The sequence below is a fragment of the Mytilus galloprovincialis genome, chromosome 9 (assembly GCF_965363235.1).
Source record: "Mytilus galloprovincialis chromosome 9, xbMytGall1.hap1.1, whole genome shotgun sequence".
Taxonomy (NCBI): domain Eukaryota; kingdom Metazoa; phylum Mollusca; class Bivalvia; order Mytilida; family Mytilidae; genus Mytilus; species Mytilus galloprovincialis.
The window spans coordinates 78,179,163-78,203,825 of record NC_134846.1 but is presented as its reverse complement, the minus strand read 5'-3'; the positions used below and the strand labels follow the sequence as shown (position 1 = coordinate 78,203,825).

The window sequence follows — 24,663 nt, the reverse complement described above, 5'->3', positions numbered from 1 at the left end:
TGAATTACTGGGAATCTTCCTAAATCAAAATCGTCACTGTGACTTTCATTTTTTCATGCCTCATTGACTTATGTACCTTTTTTGAGATAGCAAAAGACCTACAATCATATTATTTTGTGTGAGGATAAATTTAAGAGTACAATAATCTTCTGGGGAAAATAGTCACTCAGACCTATATTTTGTCTTCATCATGTCATATTTGTGTTAAATTTTTATTTTCCAGATACTGTGTGGTCCTTGTCATATTATCATATGAGCTGCGTCGGATAAAAATCAACCTTATGCAAGTGTACATCTATACGACTTTTAACGATTTTGATACATTCAAATAAGAAATTAAAAGGTGAATATTGGTCGGTTTTCAAGTGTTCTTATAATAAAACATTATTCAAATAGTTACAGACTTCCCATTTAGATGTTTTTCCACCAAAAAGAGGTTAATAGATGTATTGGTATTAATTTGCATAAGGTCGATTTCTATCCGACGCAGCTCATATGATGTTTACCAAGACAATTTGATTAATTGATTGGTGTTTAACGCCACTTTCAACACTATTGTGCTATTTTGTGGCTGTCAATTTTTATTGGTTGAGGAAGCCAGTGTCCAGAGAGAACCACCAACCTTTGTTAGAAAACTGACAATACTGGTCAATTAAGATTAGAGTCGAGTGCACCTGATTGTGCTGGATTTCAACTCACAACCTCAATGTTGACTGCCTAATGATATAGAAGTTCAACTACTTAGACCACCTAAACACATACCTGAGGTTGATCATATCCTCCACCCCTCTTTCAGGGTCACCACCATTTTGTTCTGCTACCTCCATTTTGACAGCACCGTTACCTGATTATCTGAAGAAGAAAAATAATAATAATAAGTATTGGGTTTCAACAAGCTAGAGGTCTGGATAATTGGTCAACAACTGTTGTAAAAAAAGAAAGTGCATTAATCAAAATAATGATTTTGTATGAACAGAATACTTTTTTGGCATGAATGGTGCATTTCTATCTGCATGCCTATCATATGGTAGAAAGCCTGCCTATAATATTGTAATAGTTCTGCACATAATCTGGTAAAAGGCCTACAAATAATATGGTAAAAGGCGACTATAATATGGTAAAAGGCCTGCACATAATATGGTGAAAGGCCTGCACATTATATGATAAAAGGCCTGCACATAACAAGATAAATGGCTTGCACATAATATGGTAAGTCTTCTATTAGTTAATTTGGCTATCATACAGCCCGCAGAACATTTAAGTGGTAGTGTTAATATACTGATTTATATAGATTATTATTCTAAGACTAAGTTCATCTCATTTGTTTGGTGTAGAAAATTGTAACAATTATTATGATTCAAAAATAGTTTTTTTATGTTGTGTTTTTCTTTGTTTTCTAAACTACGAGGAAATTATAATGATTAAGATATAATTTTATTCCCACCCTCTCCTCCCTATTGCATAATTAAATAACAAGTATTCTAAGGATAACATGAACTGAATATTTACAAATGCAAGTTTCTTAACTCCTACTTACATTACTATTTTTGTACAGGACTATTTATTACTACTTATTGCCTGGGTATCAAGCAATCAGGTTGAAAAATAAAAAATACACCTCCAAAGAGTTAATGGTTTGTGTTAAATGTTTAAAGAATCATGTTGGTCATTAGTAATACAAGACACATTTATAAACATACGACCTGTCTTTAGAAGAAATTAAATACAGGTATATATGTCAGAAATGTGAAAAACTGTCTTTTAAAAACTGTCATAAGGTGTTATAACACTGATAACCTCTCATTACTCATAATTTCTAAAGTAGTGACATAAATATTAAGGAGTCCACCCAACATGTGATTCTTTTTTCTATATTTAGAATGTAATGTGTAGAACTTGTTTGAATGTAATGAATGTAAATCTTATATGTATGGTTATTAGGTCAATAAGTAGACTTACTGTGTGTGTGATACTTCATGTGTAATTAAATTTGTTAATTTAAAATCCTGTTTTTGATCAGTTAAAAAGACATAGGTTCTATTGAATTCTGGTTAACACTGCACAGACACTTAAAGTCTTACTCATGGTTAATCCTTAGACCTTCTTTTTATACTTTGATATCTTATATAACTTTTATTCATTGAAAGTCCACTGGCAAATGTTTCATGCGTATCAGAGGAAGAACAAATTAAACATTTCGCCATTGGTTGTTGTTGCTGGTTGACATATTTGTTTTTGTCATTTATTGTTATGTAGTAAATCAGACTGGTAGTATTCTTGTTTTAATTGTTTCACCTTGGGAAATTTAGTGTTGGTTTGGTTGTTGCTCATTTAAGAAGGCCATAAGGTGACCAATAATTGCAGGCATCCACCTCATTTGGTTCCTAATGGATAGTGTATATTGGCAACTATACCACATACCTTATATTTATATTAAATTCAATGGAAAAATTCTGTAAAACGGGTTGAACAAAACGATGAGTGGTAAAAAAAGAACTGCCATTAGTGGGAAAAAAGTTTATGTAGAGTGGAGGCAGATATTTTCTTTCATATTAAGAAAAATTATCAAGATATTTAATCTGAGAGTTATAAATAAATTTAACATTAAAATATGGTTTCATCAACATGAGATTTTTCTGATATATTTTATACAGCAAAATTCAACACTTAAGATCTACCACACCATAAAGACCTGCATGAAATTACTTTAATTTTGTTATCATCAAAAATAAATAACAAAAGTTCTGACAAGAAGTTCTCAAAATGACAACACTACATAGAAAAAATACAAATATGATAGGAGTATAAAATACAAAATTACCTATGTCGAAAACTCATTAAATTATAATTTTCCTGCAATGTCAAAATATTGTGTAATATAATAACTCATTTCAAAGGCATTATGTGAGAAAAGGCTTTGGGAAGAAAATAATTTCATGTACAGAATACACAATACAGTACAATCTCAACAATCTCAAAAGATTTGTAAAATGACTTTTAATTGAAAACCGCCCACTGGTAACTCGATCTTGTTACAAGGTTGCAAATTTTGGTACAAGCTTTGCAGAATTTCCCATTAAATAACAATTTCTACAGCAGTTATCATATATAATTTAAATTTTTATAAAAGTGATGTCATACATAGGAATATATATACATAAATATATCATTTAGGTGTTGGCTTTTATATTGATGCTACCAATAGAGATATGTAAATATTTCCTATCAGCCCATTTCATTTTCTTCTAAATATGGATTCATTTCGTATACAAGTTACATAATTCTTAAATATTTAACCTTTAAAAACATCTTATTTTTTTCTTTACTAAGTAAGCTCATTACAGCTAGTTAAATTGCCAGCAACTTTGAATAGAAGCAAAAATAGTAACTTGTTCAAAACAATATTGCATTCTTGGATGACAATCTCAGAATTTAAGTTTCTGACCTGCCTTGACCCTTTCCTCAAAACCTTCTGATATGGGTCAAACGTTAGTGCAAATATAATTTGCTAATATTCTTCTATGAAACATTTATTTCACATATGATAGTTATAGAGATTAAAAGGGTGAGGGTTGATTACTCAAAAACTCTAATTTAACACCACAACTTAATTGCATTCAGAGAACTGGTGTAAAGTAATAGCACTGACCTGCTTTTGACTTCGTTTGACTGAGGACAAATATTCAATATTACTACCAGGATGCCTTTAATTAAAGTCTTCAAAAAAAATATAAAAACTTTCAATGAAGATACCTTAGTCTTCTGAAGAAGGTCTGATGATTCAGCATATAAAGTTTGCATGACAAATGTACCCCTTGAAGTAACCCTACTGCTGAAGCATACAATATCTAATTTAGGAAATCAACAAGGATATACTGGGTATTTCTGTACATTTTTTCCTGTTAATATGAGCTATCCTTTATAATAACCCTGAAATCTTAAAGTTATCATTCAAACTTAAAATATGACAATCAAAAAGTTATATGAAACCAATAAAACATGTTAAAAAAAACTCTTTTATCAACTTGTTGTAATAAAAACATTTCAACTGTTAACTAAATAATCCTTTTGACAATAAGCCCCTGTTGGATATGAAAATACCACAGAATTATCAACCAAGAAACATCATAATACAACAATCGAGATACAAATACTTAAGCTTTAACAACCCAGAAACTTCATAATACTACAATCAATGTACAGTACCTGAAACTGATCTATAATTAAAATATTGTAAAATGTCCAATCGTGAAAATTTGATGATCAATAACAAAAGTCTGCACCAAAATAAGCCGTTATAAATAGAGATTACTATTGATTTCTCATTCCAAATCAATGATCGGTCAATTTCAAACGTTAACTTAAAGTATGAAAACCTCACCTAATAATAGCTGGACCATTAATAAATTTTATTCAGTTGTAGCATTTAAATCAAGAAAAATATTTAAATAATTCATCAACATGTCATCAATTTCATTTCCGTTAATTCTTCATGGTATACTATACAACAAATAAAGTAGTAAGTTAACATGCAATAGTTTAACACATGACTTCATCACTAATATAACTAAGTGACTTATACACAGTGGACTGATATCCTGGGACATTGATTTCCTGCTAACTGTTATAATCTCAAAACAAAGATACTGTCCACTCAGCAAATATGAGATACTGTATAAATATAACAAAAGAAATAATCATAGGTATCCAAAACCTTCCTGTATTATAGCAGAATATGATTTCCAGTCCAGCATAATAAATGGGATTTTTCTAATGGTTTGAGGGACAGAGGACCTTTTTCAGGATATACATCCTTTTTTTGGGGAGGGGCATCAGGATTTAAACTTAACAGGACTCAGAAATCATAATTCTTTTTTGGTCCTGGGAAAGAATGATAAATTTTTCCTGGAATTCAAGTTTAGCATTAATTTTATTGTTCCATAAATTAATACGACACCTCCTGCTACTCTCGGAAAACTTGCATGAAGATGACAAGTCTTTTAGAAAGATCAGTAAACAGCAACAATTTAGACAGAATCTGCAAAGCATTTTAGATAAATCATGTTATTTATCCCTATATTGTCTCAAGGGAGTTCGCTTCTCAGTTTCAAAAGTAATTAACTTTTCAAAACACTAGTTTATATAGATAAGGGATTAATAAAGGAATCCAAGGAGCAAAAAAAATATATAGGTCACCGTGCTTGTGTCCGAGATATTAGCCATTGAAATTGTGGCGGGAAAATATTCTCTCTTTACTTTTCATAGCTTTATCATTGACAAGTTGAAGTTCTCAAAAACTGAGTAATTAAAATTTTATAAGACTTTTTCAGATGGCTTATAATTATACATGTAAAAGATTTACAAAAAGAAAAATGGGGGTCACCGTGCAAATTTTTTCAAGGCATTCAAATGGATAAAACCAGAGGATTCTGAAAATCTGACAAAAAATCGAAAACATGACAAGCCAGCTTCCTTAACTTAAGTCAACTATACAAAACAAAAATATCTAGTGAATTGTCTGTCTCTATTGTTGCAGTAATTGGAACAGAAATGTGTAATGTATTGCTTTCTGCCATACATCTTAACGGGACAATGATTGATTAATGATTGATAGGTGTTTCGTGCCACTTTCAACACTATTGCACTATTTCACTGTGGTCAATTTTTAATGTTGGAGGAAGCCAAAGTGCCCGGAGAGAACCACCATCCTAGTGGCATTTAATGATAACATTATTAACCATAAAGAAAATGAACTAAATGAGCTGAGAAATTTTTAAATGCATTGCCAACAAAGAAGTTAAATACTGAAAAACCTATGAAAAGTGTTAAAAGTTGTGGTTAATTAAAACTTAAATTACAAACAATGCAAAATTAAAAATTTAAACAATAAAAACATAATATGAACAATTGTCAATCTTACTTAAATGAGAGTCATAAAGGGGATCTGTATATAAAGAATATATCAGTAAAAGTTTGATTTCACAATAATATAAAATTAATAGTGCATTTATTGCTATCTTTTGTAATACAAATATGAAAAGCCTAGACACAAACTGCAAAAAAATACAACCTGAAGTAACCCAAAAGAACCTTTGTTAATTTGAGACATGACATAAACAGAGGTTTTTTGTATTGCGTCATGAAATTCAGAACAAATGTAATTATAAATTTAAATGAACATTTTAACAAGTTTAATAATTCAAAAAATATTTTTTAAAAAGACAGAATATTAATTCTAAGAATATACACATGTAAAAATTTGATTGTTAAATGGTGAAAACTTGATAACATGACAGTCAGACAACAGAATCACTGTTTACATTTACCAAAAACACCTTATTCATGGACAAAAAATGACAACCATAATTTGTGGTGACTTAAAGGATTGGTAAACATTGCATAATATCATAGACAGAAATACATGTAGTTGAAAGCTTTTTAAATATATGTTTCACTCTATATGATCAAACAAAATTCTTAAAAATTTATCGGCAAAGTTTATCTATAATTGCTTCATATCCCTAGTTCAAATGTTTGACTGTGTATACAAAAGTTTTTAATATAATTTCTATTTAGATTCAAAGTGTGTTTATACTGACAATTTTCAAATAGTTGAAAGATATGCTTCAAAGAAGTGTAAACAAGACAGTATGCCTCTATGTTATATCAACTTAATCTCTAAATTAGGTAGCCACTGGTGAAATGTTAGGGTAATATCATAGTCAAAAGTACAAATTATTCTACTGATTCAAACTAAATATTTTCTTTTAATCCAAGTACATGTATATATAAACTAAAGCTTATATACTGAAAATAAGCTTTACAGTTAGCGTTCCCAAGATTGAGTAAAAAATCTCTCATAATGGATTAAATCAATGAGTGTAAATTTTTTATAATGTGCTAAGAAAAAGTATGAGACAAATTACCTTGCTGCATACTGCAGTTCCATTAGGTACTCTGAAGACAAAGAGTTGGAATATCTAAAAGTATAAACCTTTGACATTGTCCAATTCAAAAGGGCCTCAAAAGAACTATCAAATCAGTCTAAATCGAAAGGGACTCAACAAGTTAGCAAAATTGGCAAAATCAAGAGTCTCAACAGGACAGCCAAAACCTTCTAATTCAACATCAGTGTATTAAAACTTTACTACCAGTACTTACTGCTGACTAACTCTCACGTCAATTCTATCAGTTTGTTTTACTATATATGCAAAACAACATGTATGATATGTTTGACTTCCCCCTATATTAACCGCAAAGGTATTTCCAATACTTGTTTACAGTAAAATACCTCTCTTAAAATTAACTAAAGCATGAAAACTGCACAAATAATTTTAAAAAATCTTTAAATGCTACATTATAACTTATCGTATGAATTATAAGTTTCAAAATTTAAAATGATTATTGAAGAAAACTTGTAATAATGTGATCAACTTTTCAGTACCTGTTCTCATACTTTTGTTCACTAAATAATCTTTTTTGCAGTTTTATAATTCCAAATGCATGAAATTTTTTAAAAAGTGAAAGTTTAACTACTTAAATACACAATGACATGTCAAAATAATTTACGCAATTACATGCAAAACTAACAGATAATTTTTTCTGTTAAGTATGCAATTATTTTGCATAGATATCCCATATATACTAAACTTACATTTTCTTTAGAACACTATAACCCTAGAACAAAGACCTCAATTTAGAAAAAATAATGAATAAAAATGTTTTAAGAGTAAATGTTGACAACTGCGTAGTAGTTTACAAATAGACCATCAGTGATAAAATGTCATAAAATTAAAACAGCTTCTAGAAAAAATGTCCTTTAAAGCATAACAAATCTTACTAGATTTAGTCTCAGAATAAAAATGTTTACTATACAAATGTATAGTAAAAAAAAATAAACCAAATTTAAAGTAATTATTCTCGATATCTATATATATTCCATTAAATATTAATTTGGTACTGCATACTTTTGTTTGGTGTTTAATGCCACTTTCAGTGCTTTTGGCTTAATCATGGTGGCCAGTTAATATTGCTAGAGAAAGTTCAACTTTCTGGAGAGATCCACAACCTTCTATATGAAAGCTGCTTAGTTCTCAAGAAAGAACAGAGTTGAAAATGTCGGATTATGTCAAAAATTATTTGTCCATATGTTCTTGTTTTTTATAAGATGTAGAATCTTTTGGAAACGGTTACCGACTATGACTAGAATGAACAGTATATATCTTATCAACCCGACTTTAATACAGGAAATAAATCTAGAACCCATTCCTAAATTAAACTAATTTCAGCTCTAAGCAAATAGTCTATAATTAGGTGGGGATCAATTGAAACAATATTTACTTTGCCAATAAAAGGGATCATATTGATCTTGATGCAATTTCCTAGGCTAATCGTTGAAGACAATTTAGTACTTAGATATAAAAAGATGTGGTCTGTGTGCGTATGAGACAACTTGCCATCCAAGTTATAATTTGTAAAAGTAAACCATTATAGTTCAAAGTAAGGCCTTCAACACAGAGCCTTGGTTCACACCTAACAGCAAGCTATAACGAGCCCCAAAATTGACTAGTCTAAAACCATACCGTTCAAACAAGAAAGTAGAAAACGAGAAACACTTATAAACCCCATCAACAAACATCAACAAATGAACATCAGATTCCTGACTTAGGACAGGTGCAAATAAATGCTGCATGTTTTTTATTGGTGTTTAATGCCTCTTTCAGTGCTCTTGGCTAAATCCTGGTGTCCAGGTTTATTGGTGTGTAATGCCTCTTTCAGTGCTCTTGGCTAAATCCTGGTGTCCAGGTTTATTGGTGTGTAATGCCTCTTTCAGTGCTCTTGGCTAAATCCTGGTGTCCAGGTTTATTGGTGTGTAATGCCTCTTCCAGCGCTCTTGGCTAAATCCTGGTGTCCAGGTTTATTGGTGTGTAATGCCTCTTTCAGCGCTCTTGGCTAAATCCTGGTGTCCAGGTTTATTGGTGTGTAATGCCTCTTTCAGTGCTCTTGGCTAAATCCTGGTGTCCAGGTTTATTGGTGTGTAATGCCTCTTTCAGTGCTCTTGGCTAAATCCTGTCCAGGTTTATTAATAATGAAAGTCAAAGTGTCTGTAGAAAACCACAACTTTCTGCATGAAAGCTGCTTAATCCTCAATTAGGATCAGAGGGGAAAAACCTTGCCATGCACAACCTCAGAGTTGGCAGGCTTGTGATCAATAACATGAACTACTTAGACCACATGTCCAGATCATGCCCCTCCTTTGATAAACAATTTCCCAGTTTAAACTATGCCTTGTAATTTTTTTTTACTAAGCATCATTTTAAAGAGCTATAATTCTGGATTTAAGAAATTAAAAAACAAGAATGTGTCCATAGTACACGGATGCCCCACTCGCACTATCATTTTCCATGTTCAGTGAACCGTAAACTTGGGGTCAAAACTTTAATTTGGCATTTAAATTAGAAAGATCATATCATAGGGAACATGAGTACTAAGTTTCAAGTTGATTGGACTTCAACTTCATCAAAAACTACCTTTACCAAAAACTTTAACCTGAAGCGGGACAAACGGACGAACAGAATAACGGACGAACGGACAAACGAAACAGAAGGACGGACCAACAGACGCACAGACCAGAAAACATAATGCCCCTCTACTATTGTAGGTGGAGCATAAAAAAGTTATATTCAAATAAGATTCAGATTATCAGAATATTTATAAATTTTCTTGATGAAAATTTGTTTGTATCTTACTCTAACCTGAGATTTGACAACACTGATATTCTAACAGTAATACAAAAGAATGATGGCACATACAGTACATAGTAGACAAGATAATACCTATACAATACATCAACATTGGAGTCTACCTATTTTTTAAACAAATAGATATCTACCCTATTGGTTCATGAGGGTAGTCATGCTCTGATAACTATAATATACAATATGACTTTACATAAGTGGTGATAAACTGATCATTGATATTTGTATGAATTGTGAAGTATCCATCAATGAGCAACATGCCAAGTTTACAAACAATATTATATACCATAAATATTTATGACAACTTGACACTGCTTCTGGTATAGAAAAATCATATTACATTTCAGCATAATCTAGTTAAAATAATGTATGAATCCAATAAATAAACAAAAGCCTGAAATTTGCTCATTCAACAAAAAATCTTAAGATATGTTAATCCAAAACTTTAAAAAAAATATTTAGTTTTTGTAAAGATAGGAGGCTTAATGAAACTAGTCCATATTTCACATAAAATATAAAATATTTCTTCAACCTTTTAAACAAATACATTTTATGTAGATCAATAAATCAGTATTTTACTACATGTAAGTTTTCAATATTCATACAAGCTGAAGGAGAGAACCATTGCTTTCATGGCAATTCACTATTTTAGAGTATGACCCAATGTTTTACAAGGAATAAGTAAGTTTTAGAATAAATGTTGTTTCTGAATTATTACAAAAATCATCTTTACATTGATGGATTGATTCTTGCTCTGCATGCTAGATTAAATAATGAATGCAACATGTAAATTAGAATATCTGAATTCTCTGCATTCTGTGTAAGTTGCCTTTATATGATCTCTGGATTCTTTTAAGTTGTTTAAATCTTTAAGTTTCCTCTGTTTTTTTGTTTTCGCTGTCCCTGTCTAGTACTGACAACTTCATTTGATTTATGTTGTCATAAGTCTTCATATACTTTCTGTAAATCACAAAAAGGTTCAAACTTTCTAAAACTATACCTATACATCTAGAAAATGGCCATAGGGTTCAATGATTGTTGGTGGTTTAACATCCAGTGGAAAATATTTCACGTATGTATAGATTCCAGTACTACCAAGGGGACGTGCCACTATGGTAAGGGTTTTACTGTCAGTCGGCAGAAGACAATTGAGGATCATGTTTCTACTCCCAAGTCACCCTTGGGGTCTTAAGGTTCAAATCATGTCCATTTTTTTTCCAAACATTTTTTTTTTTCATTTTCAATTTCACGGAAGTCCTTGCCCTAATCAATGTCAAATTTAATTACATCTTACCTAGAGTTTACCTGTAGATTGGAGACAGGTGCTTGTCAATCATGTCCATTTCACTTTGTATCAATTACATCTACAATAATAACAACACAGATATGATCAAAGAGTTTTATGACAATGTCAAAATGTAATTGACATCAATCTATAAAGGTCATCTGTACTTATATAAATAAAAAGAATCAAGATCATCGCTTGTCAGTTCCCATCTGATGGGACAGTTGCAAAAACAAAGAAATTCAAAAATGTTTTGTTTGAGAAATTGTTCATAACAAGGAAATTGAAAAGTAATTTGTCAATCTGCTTTTTTTCTACATAAGTGACCTTATACCTTATACAAAATCTTGTTAATTCTGAAAATGGTTGGTTCAATGACGAACTTATGACGAACTTATAACAAACTATATTACATGAACTTTAATTTATGCAGATAATGTCAGTCAAAGCAATTTCCTGGTTCTGTAACAAATCCAACCTCGTAATTCACATGAAACAAATAACATTCACTATGGATTCATTATTATTCGTTGGATACCAATTTTAACGGGTTTTGTGGGAACAGGTGATCCACGAATGCAAATTTCAAAGAAATATATATTTTCAATAGGTTTTGTATACAGAGATTGGTAATACCACGAAATCAAATATCCACAAAAATGCAAGTTTTCAGCAATCCACGACAATTGATACCTACAAACATAAATGAATTCCCAGTGTATAGTTTTATTTCCATTAGAGAGAAAACCTTTATTTATAAAACATTCATTAATTTACAATGTAAATGAACCTTAGAGTGACAACAGAAATCAAGATTGAGTATTTTAAAGTTGAATAAAAATAAAACTACCATTGAGATCTGAGAGTGACTTGTTAACATGCCAATAGTTATCCCAAGTCATACATTTTATACAAACAAAATGTAAATTGTGAAGGTTATCTCTGTGGCATGACTGAGCCCACATCAATATCAAAATAAATACAAAATTATAACACAAGATTGTTGGATTCAGAACTGAGATAACTGTTTTTGATTTGAGTGCATCCATTTTTTATTTGATGGACACAAATATTTGTTTACTGGCTCTGATTAAGCATCCCCAGTCAATTTAATTGATACATGGAAACTTGATTTACAAGACTGTTATCTACTAAAAACAAATGGATAGTTGTCTCAATGCTAATCATACAACATCCTATAATTTCTATACAGAATGTGCTTTTTTTATCAGCATGGCACGGGTTACTAGACACTTGCCCCCTACCCCTTTTCTTTCCCACTAACCTTTACCAAACTAGAAAATTCATAAAGAAATTCATAAAGATTTCATAAAGAAAGTCTGGCAAAATTTGTTTTTGTAGTGCCATAACAGATATACATGTATACATAAAAAGAATGTGTCAATAATACATGGATGCCCCATTCGCAATCATTTCCGTTGTTCAGTGCCATGTGAAATAGGGGTCAAAACTCTCATTTGGCATTAAAATTTGAAAGATCACATCATAAGGAACTTGTGTTCTAAGTTTCAAGTTGATTGGACTTCAACTTCATCAAAAACTACCTTGACCAAAAACTTTAACATCAACTTCAAGCGGGACCGATCGAGAGACCGACAAACAGATGAACTTTTGGACGCACAGACAGAGAAAAAAATTGCCCCTAGGTGGGGTATAAAAAGGTTGTTTACTGCAGTAAAGGTGTCCCTCGAACAGAAATCTTACCTGTCTTATTAGATCTTTTGCTATCATAACCTTATAAATAATTCCTCAGATAAATTTATTCTATTTGAATGGCATAGTCTGCTTACAGTTATTGAATCAATATGTGGTCTGCTTCAAAGTGTTATAATTACTTAATTGAATTTTTAAGTTATTGGATTATGTAAAAATGTTACGAGAACAAAAAATGTATCAAAATGATCATTTATTCAATGAAATAAATCTATTATCGCTATCACTAACAAACTTAAAGTAAATTGGCGATATGTTATGATTGCCAATAGATACAACAATCCACCAGAGACCAACCAACTATAGGCTGTTATACTGTTAATGCAAAGCATGTATGCTGCACAAAAATGAAATTATTTGATAGTGAAGGTAAAACAAATGAATAAAGCCTTCATCTAACTGATTGACTGATGGTTGCTTAACACCCAGTGGCAAGTATTTTATGCATGTTCAGGACAACATCTAAATGAAAAAAAAACAACTTATTCAGTTGTCACAGTAATATTCCATCATAAACTCGAAATTATTTTCTTGTGTGTAGAAGAAAATGTAAACTTGGATGTTAAATAGCAAATTTCTGTTTTTTTTTAGACATATCTTTAGTTTCAGTTGTTGATTTGAGGTGGGAAAAAATCATTTAATAAGACACAGTGTGCCTACTATATACAAAATAAATCTAACTTGATATCACAGGATATTTGATCTACCTGTTATAATGAAACTTCAATTCAAAAGTAATTTACCTATTTAAAATAAATTCAACAGAGATATTTCAAAGTTTCGAATTACATCAAAATTCCAAGATTAAATAAAAAAATCATTCATGTTTAATCACCAGATTATTTAATGAGTACTTTAATATTCCACGTTCAAGTACAAACAAATTCCCAAACAAAATTAAGTTCCTTTCAAAAATTAAGTAACATTATGGTTTTTTTTTAAATAATGTCTATAAAATTTACATCAAATGATGTCATTTAAATCTGATTAAATTCCTATCAGAAAAATCTGATTTTTTTTCTATTTATAGAATACCAAAGTACATGTACACGTACACATACAAGAACTGGAAATTGAATTTTTACATTGACCACAATGTTTTTACTGTAAATCAAGCCTAAACTAAATAATATAATAATAAAATAAAATAGCAATCATTGCTGTTAAGAAATCATGTACATGTCTTTTTTATTACAAGTTTTATATGTTTTGTACTTTCAAACAATGTTATAGATTAAACTTTAGTACCTGACATTTCTTTATACTAGCTGTCATACTTCAATAATTTGATATCAAAACTTGACAACAAAAAATTTATCGGCCACACCTGCCATTTAAAAAGAAAGAATGAAATAGTAAAAATTGATTTTAATTTTCTGAAAATATCAATGAATAAAAGTAAGAAAAGAAATTATAAATTCCAGTCTTCAAACCAACTCTTATTCTTTTCTATAATGCATTTTCACCAGAATCAATTATTGACAGGTATAATTAGCCAATTGATTACAGGTGTCAAAATTTACCTGAACAGGTATGTTTCATAATATTTATTCCATTCATAATCATTTTAATAATTCATAAACTTACCATTATTTACGAAATGAACAAAATAAAATAATCCAAATGAAAATGTGCAAATTAATCCAAATACAGAATCAGAAACTGAATTTTAAAATTCCCGAGACAGAAGTTAGACGGACCTTATCAACAAAGTGAAACCGTTTCTTCACAGGTAATCAGAAGGGCTAGTTACCTTCAGCACATTTAAATAACAATACAAGGAATTCAACATGGTTGACGGGGCATATACTTATATTACAAGTTTTTTTCTGTTCTCTTCACGGGTTTATAAACACAACTAAATTTCAATGTCTATTCCACACATGTTTAATTTGATTGTTTTAATACACATTTTAAACATGACCGTGACATGAAAAGGAACGAAACATTTAAATCATGCAGTGAGAGATTGCTTCTGGGCAATCGAGCTAATTTTGTATTGATTATTAACCAGTGAATATTGGATTGATCAAATCTTTGTTTACAATGTAAACAATTTATTATAAACATGTGGACAAGTATTAAACTTTTGTATATATACTCTATAAGGTCATCAAAGTGAACCTAGAGTCTTGTTAAAGAAAATCTTTTATAACAATATCGGGAGAAGTATTCATTTTATAACATAATTTAGACAGCATAAAAACTATGTCTTGTAAAAAAATTATTTCTAAAGTTATGTATTATTCTAACAAACGACAATCTTGATTTAAAAAGTATATGAGGGAAAATTTTGTGGAACTTTAATAATAAAATATTAAAACGGTTATATAACAAATTTTATATATGCTAATATTCTACCCAAATATCCTTAACATAGATTGTTTCCAATGTTTGCATACGACAAGACTAAGATGACAAAAGTTTAAAAGAGTTTCCACTTTGAAATACTTTGTGTTCTTTTCCAATGACCATCTGGCCTTGCAGTTATAAAACTTTCTAGCAATACTATTATACTCAAACTCAGAAATGAACCAATAAAAATACTGGATTTTGTGTTTTGAGCTCAAAATCTTGATCTCCAAGTTCTGAGTAAAGTTTTATGACAGAGAGTCCTGGTCATTAACATTACAAAATTCTGACTTACACTCTTAACAGGTACTACTAGTTGAGCAGGAACTGCTTACCTTTTTGAGTTCCCATGTTAATATATGCTCATTTAGAATTTATTGTGTTTTTGAGTTGCTGTCTCATTGACTACTATATCTGGTTTTATCAATATGTATCTATTATCTTTGGAAGTTATATCAACACAGATGGAAAGGATGTTATAAAACTCTGATTAAAATATGGAACAATGTCCTACCTTTCAAAACAAATCAATATTTAGATTATGAATGGGAAAATGTCCCATGAAACAGAGCGACAAAATCAAGGAACTGTTGCTTGTGTCAGTTAAATTTAGTCCTTTAACTAGATAGAGTGGTACTGTTTGTTTTACAGCAATAAGTCCATGTATGAAATAATGCCACTTGTCTTTCATTTACATTCATAACAAGAATGTGTCCATAGTACACGGATGCCCCACTCCCACTATCATTTTCTATGTTCAGTGGACCGTGAAATTGGGATCAAAACTTTAATTTGGAATTAAAATTAGAAAGATCATATCATAGGGAACATGTGTACTAAGTTTCAAGTTGATGTAACTTTAACTTCATCAAAAACTACCTTGACCAAAAACTTTAACCTGAACTTTGCACTATCATTTTCTATGTTCAGTGGACCATGAAATTGGGGTCAAAACTATAATTTGGCATTAAAATTAGAAAGATCATATCATGGGGAACATGTGTATTAAGTTTCAAGTTGATTGGACTTCAGCTTCATCAAAAACTACCTCGACCAAAAACTTTAACCGGATGGAGGAACGGAGGCACAGACGGACGGACGGACGAATGGAGGCACAGACCAGAAAACATAATGCCCCTCTACTATCGTAGATGGGGCATAAAAATCTTCACTGTAAATAATTGTATATAGAAAGTTTGTAAAAAACATCACACTTTTTTTTCAAATTTGTAGTCTCCGACTTTAATCCATGTTCCAAATAAACAAATTCACAATTTCCAAGAATACAAACTATTTGAAAGTCAGTTAACTTCATTGATTTTAACAGCATTAAAGTTTTATTATAACACGTGGTTAGAATAATCAATTAATATGGATTTTTATGAAAAAATGAAAACATTTCATATTCACCATGAATGCAATGCAGTGAATATAAACATGAACTACTTATTATCAAAACATGTTATTTCACACTGGAATAAAAATCAATTACAGGTTTGCTAAATTTGTTAAATTAAATAATATTGAGTATACTTTTCAATTTCCTGCATGCTGAAAATCTGAATAGGAAACAATATTCAGTTAAAAACTTTTAGAAACAAACATATGAAAATCTATATGCTCATTTCAATTTTTCTCAGTTTCAAATAGCTTTCACTTTCATATTTGCTTGACTAAGTAGGCTTTTCAAAACAGCTGATTATGCAAAAAAGTAAGAGAATTGAGCTTTAGCCATGTATCCTTCCAAGCTCATACTGACCAAGGTATACTTTTCAAAGTTATTGTTATTATGAGACATTGCCAAATGGATAAATGTTTGAATAGTCCACTATGAACATTTTCTTTTAACTTAATTTGAAATCACTTTCGATTTTCATGCGTAATTAAAAAAAAAACACCCACATTCCAAGTAACTATTGATTTAGAATAGGTCAGTTCCATCAAAGCATAAAAGAGAGGTGAAAAATACTAATGGGACAACCAAACTCAAAGTCATAAAATAAACTGACCACTCCATGGAAAAAAGACAAACATCAGTATGCAGTACACATAACCTACTAGTCAATTGAATCTGTTTCATGAGTTAATTTCTTATTTATGTCATTACTTTAACTTATACAGATGTCAGTATATCATAGAAGACATTCCTGTGTCAATGCTCCCTGTTTGGCCTAGGTGAATCAAAGAAATCAATGTGATCAAATATTGGAACTAGAATTATATGAAAACAAGAGTGGACACACTGAAATGTCTCATCTGCATAATGTGTTGTAATTGAATTGAAAGTCTTTAAGATAAATGTCTAACTTCAAGTATCACATAAACATAAAATTATCAATGACTTATGTAAATGAGGTGAAACCATATAAAACATGCTAGACAGACAATTGCACCTTACAATTCTTCCATTCACCAAATATGGTCAACCAGTTGCTTCTAGTATATGAGAAACAGATGTAATCGCAAAAAGCTTACATTGACCAATAAACTATGAAAATTAGGTCAAGGTTAGATAGAACCTGTCAGACAGGCATGTACACCTTAAAACATTTCATACACCAAATATAGTTGACCTTAGTTTATAGTAGGCATTTGAGAGACCAACCAAACAATAAAATCTTGACTTTGAGCAATGATAGAAAGCCATGAATAGGTGTATAATTTCTTTTCCTGCAACAATTAAGAGTTTTGGATGGTTTGTCCAGTAATGTAACAATAAGCAAGATAAGAAAAGAATACCCCCTCCCTCCCCTGTCATCTGAAGGTATTCATGTACATACAATTATGTCAGCTATATTCAACATTTTCAAATTTAACTATCAAAAGCTACATTCAGACACATCTATCCAAGAGCTTATGATCCCACTATTTTGGTAAGTTTTTACATATTGAATATTGTGGTTTTTTTTTTAGACATCTTCATGTCACATTGGCTCAAACGAAATGCACCAATGAAGAATTTTCATTTATTTTACCCCAATTATATCTGAAATGACTGATTATATCTTTTAACATGAAATGAAGGTCTTCCACTCAAACCCAAAGTTTACTATGATCTTCAATGCTGATTTCAACAATATGAACAACTCACTTGCCAGTGGTGGTGAACATCATTCCAATGTATCATATGTTATTCAAAGCAGTTCTAAATATATGGCATGAGTTTTAAAACATTATCCTAGAGTTCTATACTTCACTATCATATAAAGCTTGTTACCGTGGCCTTTAAAGAATAGATTTTACTTTCTACAGAACAAACTTTTAAGTGGAATGACACTCATAGAAAGTATGCTTATTCAACTAAAATCAGTACATAATGGTGTACACAATTTGTTAACATGAACCAAGGATGACTTGCAAACTTAAAATGAATTTACAGTCTTTCAATGGTGAATAAATTCTAAGCAATTTCTCAAAATATCACAGAAGCAATTTGTAACCATAGACCTAGAATCTGCTACATTACAAGAAGTTCGTGATCTAGATCTTTTAAATGTCAATTCAACCTTATTATTTAACAATAAACTTTTTACTGATGGTAAACTATTATAGAAAGTATCATCATTGAATATCATGGGGTTCAAGGAACCTTGCTGGCAAAAATTAGTAAACTTAAAACATTAAACAATTCTAATGACCTTAACCTTTATGCTATAGCTTCTATCTTATTCACATCACATCCTCTGTAGGTGGTAAACAATCTTACAAAGTATCCTCAATAAACTATAAATGGTACATGTGCTTTCCAAAATATAAAGTGGAATCTATTTTCAAAATGAACCTAAATAATATAGAAAAAAAGCTTTTGTAATCACCTTAAAACTTCAGATTCCAAATTTTATTTGACTATTTTCAAACCAGATCTCCAATTGATGTTGTTAGACCGTTGTTAAAACCTGTAAACAGGAGCAAACAAACATTTATAAGTTTTGTCTGGATTGTACTTTTTTTTGCAAAAACAAATTCGGCATGTTTAACTTTAACTGAAAGTTAAAAAAATGTTTGCTTTTTTTCCTAATATTTTTGGGAAACTAGTGAATGAATACTTTCAAATAATCCTAAAAACAGATGAAAATCTAAGACAAAAATGTTTAGAATCGAAATTTCTCTATTACATATCCAAGGAAACTTTATGGACTGGTTTTGAGAGTGATTAGGTTCTAAAATACTTAGCAATTTTTTAATATATTTTACCAATGTTCCATGTTTTCTATACAAATTTGTTACAATTTCAGGTTTCATTCGAAAACATTTGAGCAAATAAAGGAAATAAATGATTTTTCGATATTCAATTAGATTTCAGCGTGTCTAATTTGTATGCAAAATCTTACAAAATTCTGTTTACAGCCCTAATTTACCATACCTTTTTCTAAATCCTATTAATTTGAACTGATAAATTACCTCTGCAAGCGCCTCAACAAAACTTTCTTCGAACATCAATACAGTTATACAAAAAAAGAAGATCAGTAATTTGTTTGCCAATACTATCAATAATCGTCCAGCATCTATGTAGTTGGTGCTTTCGTAACTTTAACATGATCATGTCCCATTAAGAAATCAGTACCATAATAAAAGCAATTGAAAACCAGGAAGTGGCATCCTTAATCAATTGATTTACCTGTCTTCGTAAATTAGAATGGGTATCCAGGTGAGGCCACGATTTTCTTCAATGAGTAAAAAAACAGGTGCTTGTGGTCTGCCAAAGTAAATCCTAGAGTTGTCAAACACTTTCTACATTATATTAAATCAATAACCACCTATAATATAAAGGAGAGAGAGCTTAGGATATTTCAAAGGCCAATCAAAGGGAATTCATTAGGCATCTTGAAAACTTTCCAATGTTTTTTATGATACAATATCAAACTATTTTATTGTTATTTTCAATATGTTTATGACATAAATACAAGTCTATAACTCACAAATGTGAAGTTAAAATTTTAAAAACATAGCATTTTCAAAAGAAATTTTGAAATAAAAAGTGACTGTCAAACCGATATTTTTTAAATTGACAGCATGAGACGATTACAATGACTTTATAGGTAATCCTCTCAATGTAATCCACTCTTTACCTGACAGTTATAAATCTCCATTGTGTTACTATCTTTAATACAGTAGACTTAATAAATACTGCTACTAGTATTTAAAAATAGACAATTAAATATTTTCTAAAAATTTCTTTGAAGTTTTAAGAATATAAAAGTTTTATATGGATATAATCAAGCACAGTGAATAAAATTATCCTTTTTTAAAAAGGACTTTTCATTGCATTTTTCAAATATTGCATTTGTAAACATTCTAAATAACTGCCACACAAGTCTAGTATATAGCAATTATCTAGAACTGTAATTTTTCATACCTGAAACCACACCTGTCCATTAGAGAAAACTATTTCATTATATTAGCAGTGCAAGTAATCTATTAGTCATTCTAGACATGAGTTCTGTTGATATGATTTTAATCAATTTGATTAAAAAAATATTTCAAATTAGATATGGTCTGACATTCTATATATTTAAAACAACTTTAATTTTTGTTCCAGACATAATCCAGGAAGTACTTTCACTGTCTTTATTTGAATGTATTCTTTGCAAGAGAGTAACTAAGAACATGTACTTACATTAATCATGTAAAACAGTTTAATACAAATATATATATAGGAGTCTATAGAAATCTACCAATCAGCAACTCTTTAAACTTTTATTTAAATATACAAATATAGGTAGGTAATGCCCGTGTATACTCAATACTAAATAATTTATTTATGTAATAGACAAGACAAACAGTTCATATCTGTGGGTTTTTTTATTTTTACTTTGAGTGTCATGTTTTAAGTTCAGAAACGAGACAGTACTGGTTTAAAATAAAGAACAAATGCATTTACCTACTATTACAACCAGGATTCAATAAGTATTTTCATCACAAGTTTAAAAACACAAACTAGAGGCTGTAAAAAGTCTGTTTTGCTAAATTAGGTCTATGTGCATCTTCAACAATGGACTCTCTCCAACATTATAGACTAGACTAAATTCCTTACAAAAATCTATGTGTATTGTAATTGTTTATCATTTTATACAGTTCTTTTATTTTTGAGAAATGATAACATCTTCAATTTCCCCCAAAAACAAAAAAACAGTAAAACAAATTGTCACAAAAGGGCAATAACTCCTATAACAAGTTGACTGGATTTCAGCCAAATTTAATATATTTACAGATTTTGTTATGCTGATCATTTTTTCTTTTTTAAGTTTCTATCTGTCTTTTATAGTTTTCAAGACAATATGCAAACATGAAACAAATTCGCAGTTCAATTCTATGTAGAAATAATTAGAATTCCAATATTATATAACACCTTAATAAGTTACCTACATTTTTGTAATACAAGCAATGAAGACAGCTTTTCTTTTTTTTTAAAACATAGATAATGGCAGCAAAGGTAAAAATGCTTGATAGCGATGACCAACATGGGGACAATTCCGTATTTCAGGTGGGGAATAAAAAATATTGGTTTCAATTATAGACAATCAGTATAAAATTTGAACTCATCTGAAAGCATCCCTTCAAAGTTCAGTACATAAAAGGTAGGAAGTTATTATGGACTATGGAGACTATAAATATATGTAAAACCAACAAAACTGTAAACATGACAGGTGATGATGATAACTCAGTGATTGCAATGACTTTGTAGCCTTTAGGTCAATGCCGAAAAACAACACAAAACAACACGTTTTTTCTTATCAGAAAGAAGATTGTTAAGCTTTTTACAATCTAGTTGTTATACTTTGTTGACAATGCATTCCAACATTACTTATTATGGATCTTTTCTTAATGTTACCTCTACATGTCCTTAAAACTTTAACTGACAAATCTATCATACTCTACCATGTATCCTTGTGACTAACAACCTACAATAAATAACTGACAAAATATAAGGTGGGTAAACAAAGGACATAAATGACCATTTTATTAGTCTGAAAGTGTTACCAAGCTCATATATTACTAAATCAGGAGAAGAAACTAGACAACTAAAACACTAAAGTATATACTGTGGTAATGTTTGTCTTCCTTTTAAAATGTTTTTTTTTTGTAAATCAAATTTGTCAATGTCTACTTAAAAAGGTGTAAATTATTTAATTAAAGAATTCAGAAATGTCACCTGTGTTAATTTATATGTATCCTAAAATTTTCTAGGAAACGAGCTACAAAATGTATCATGGTTGTATTTACAATCTATCAGAAATTTATATTTTGAATCATATTTTATATCAAAACGATAAGCGTAACATTAATTATTTTATTTGATGGAATTAGGTGATTTATTTATAGATGACAATGATAAAGCATGGAACTTATATTTTAGAATATCAATACAACAGAAAATCAACAGAACCTTAATAAAGTGTAATTTCTCCCCTAAACAATTTTAAAGATTCCAATCTTGTTTTGGTCCATTAAATTGCAATGTCTTTTTTCAAACAAGTCAAACATCGATATACTCCACTTTCATTTTATCTGACCTATGGCAGTTTAAAAACTTTATCTTTGTTTTAAAAAATGTTTTCATTTCCCAAACATAAAGAAACAAACTATCAAGAATGTTAAGTATACTGAAGATCATAATGATGCAACATTTCCATTTGTTTTATTATCTACATACTAGGTATAACAATGTATTTTATATTCTATGTAATTAAAAGGCACTCACTTTCAATATCTATACCAAACTTGACTTACAAATGCAAATTGAAGTTCATTTAACTATTCAATTTTAATAATGCATGAAAATAAAAATCCTACAAATTATATATCTTTTGCAAATATTTCTCAATCTGAAGAAAACTATTTCTGGCTAGCTTGAAAACTATGCATAAAGTTGAAGAAACAAGTGCACTATAGTTAACAGTAATTTTTTTACAGTTTGTTCTTATGTTGTGTTGTAACACCACTGTCCAAGGGTAGGGCAAGGTTGAGCATAAGTAGATATGTTTAACCCCTCATCATTCTTAAGCCTGTCCCAAGTTAGGAGTCTTTAGTTCATTAGTAAGTTCCGATGCCGACAGAAAGTAAGATCATTATCTGTTGCTTTTGTGACAAAAGTCACAGACTCGAAAAGAACTGACAGAGTTTAACTACCTTCAGTTGTGACAGTGACCTACAATCTTTAACCAAAAGTTCTGAAAAAAAGAGTAAAACAGATATTACCTTGATTCACTTAAACTTAAAGGAACACCATGGACATGGTGAAGAAATAAAGTAAAAGTTTATCTTCTAATTCCACAATTTCACAATCAAATTATTATATGACAGTTAAAGGGAAGTAACTCTATTGAACAAATAAGAATTTGTAATTGATCTTGAAAAAATATATATGATAATCATAATACATGTATATGATAAAGTCAGGAATAACCAATAACTAATGGGTGATTTATATTGTTGTACCAAAATTCACATAATTATAATCAACTATTTGACAAATATTAAAGATGCCAGGTTTCTTTCACAAAATGCACATTGATGTCAAAATGATTCATAAAACATCACTGTGTAATCATCAACAGGTTTGACAATAACAAGCTGTTTTAAACTATTGTGATGGTGGTCACTTTGTTTACTTGTTCATTCTATTTATTTGGAGAAATTGGTTAATGTTAGTATTACTTATAGTTCCGTAACTCTTTCTCCTGAGACCAGCCATGTAATTATTCTTGTCAGGACTTCCAGTTCTGGCACGTGCCCGGCCGGGCTTGTTGTCCCTAGGAATGATAAGTATGCCTCACTCAACGAGTTCGGGGCAGTCTACACAAGGATTTGAAATGAGCAGATACTCATCACTGTTTGGTTTGGAAATATGGGACCAAACAATGACACAGTATTTCGTGTTTTAAAGCCCAGGATTTCAGATCAGTACTTTAAGAAGGAAAACCATGATCTTGTTATGGATTCAGTTACAATGGTACCTAGCTGTCCTGCACCATCTCAAGTTGGTGTTTGTGAGTTGGTATATGGATCCTGAGACTACATTATAGTAGTCTCAGATGGATCCCAGACACAGTAGTTAGCTGTATTTTAGCCTTCAACATACATGTATAAGTGATGTGTAAGCTTTTTCTTTCATGAGGCAGATTTAGATTTTTTCAGGGGGCCCAGTAGTCATGGTAGTCCAAATAATTCTGACATCTAGAAAGGCTATTACTTCTTCTTCTTCTTCTTTTTCTTCTTCCAAGTAAGGAACCGTATTCATGCTGAATGTTTTTGGTCCTGCGAAAACTTAGCGCATTGCCGGGCAAGGCAGCAAGTCCTCTCAAAGTTATATACATTTAAAACATTCGCCAATTTACAATTAAAATTATATACACTCTATGCTGTTCACTTCCTTCCAGAGCCTGCTTTCAGAGCAACTCTGAAACCCTCTATTGAGTCGGCTGATGTTGTTTTAGCTGGTTGTGATTACATTCCCTGGGAAGAATGACTGTCCATCGGTTTCAGATTTTGTTCTTTCTTGGTAAAAGCGGCCTATACCTCTGGTCCGGCTGT

At 30.5% G+C, this 24,663-nt stretch overlaps 1 protein-coding gene across 10 annotated transcripts in view; it reads right to left on the bottom strand.

The window, feature by feature from the left end:
• Window positions 1-19,867, bottom strand: part of LOC143046035 (unconventional myosin-XV-like) — a 114,888-nt gene extending 95,021 nt beyond the window's left edge. For 8 of the 10 annotated variants that reach the window (XM_076218991.1, XM_076218987.1, XM_076218993.1 and 5 more), the window contains exons 1-3: window positions 14,365-14,548; window positions 11,053-11,122; window positions 763-852 (exon numbers count right to left, since the gene is read on the bottom strand). In XM_076218991.1, the coding sequence (XP_076075106.1) occupies window positions 763-827 (65 nt within the window). In that variant the 5' untranslated portion in view covers window positions 828-852; window positions 11,053-11,122; window positions 14,365-14,548. Of the gene's footprint in view, window positions 1-762; window positions 853-11,052; window positions 11,123-14,364; window positions 14,549-18,944; window positions 18,964-19,747 lie in introns of those variants that run through there. The other 2 variants (XM_076218988.1, XM_076218989.1) reach the window with 2 other exon arrangements.
• Between the last annotated feature and the right edge of the window lie 4,796 nt (window positions 19,868-24,663).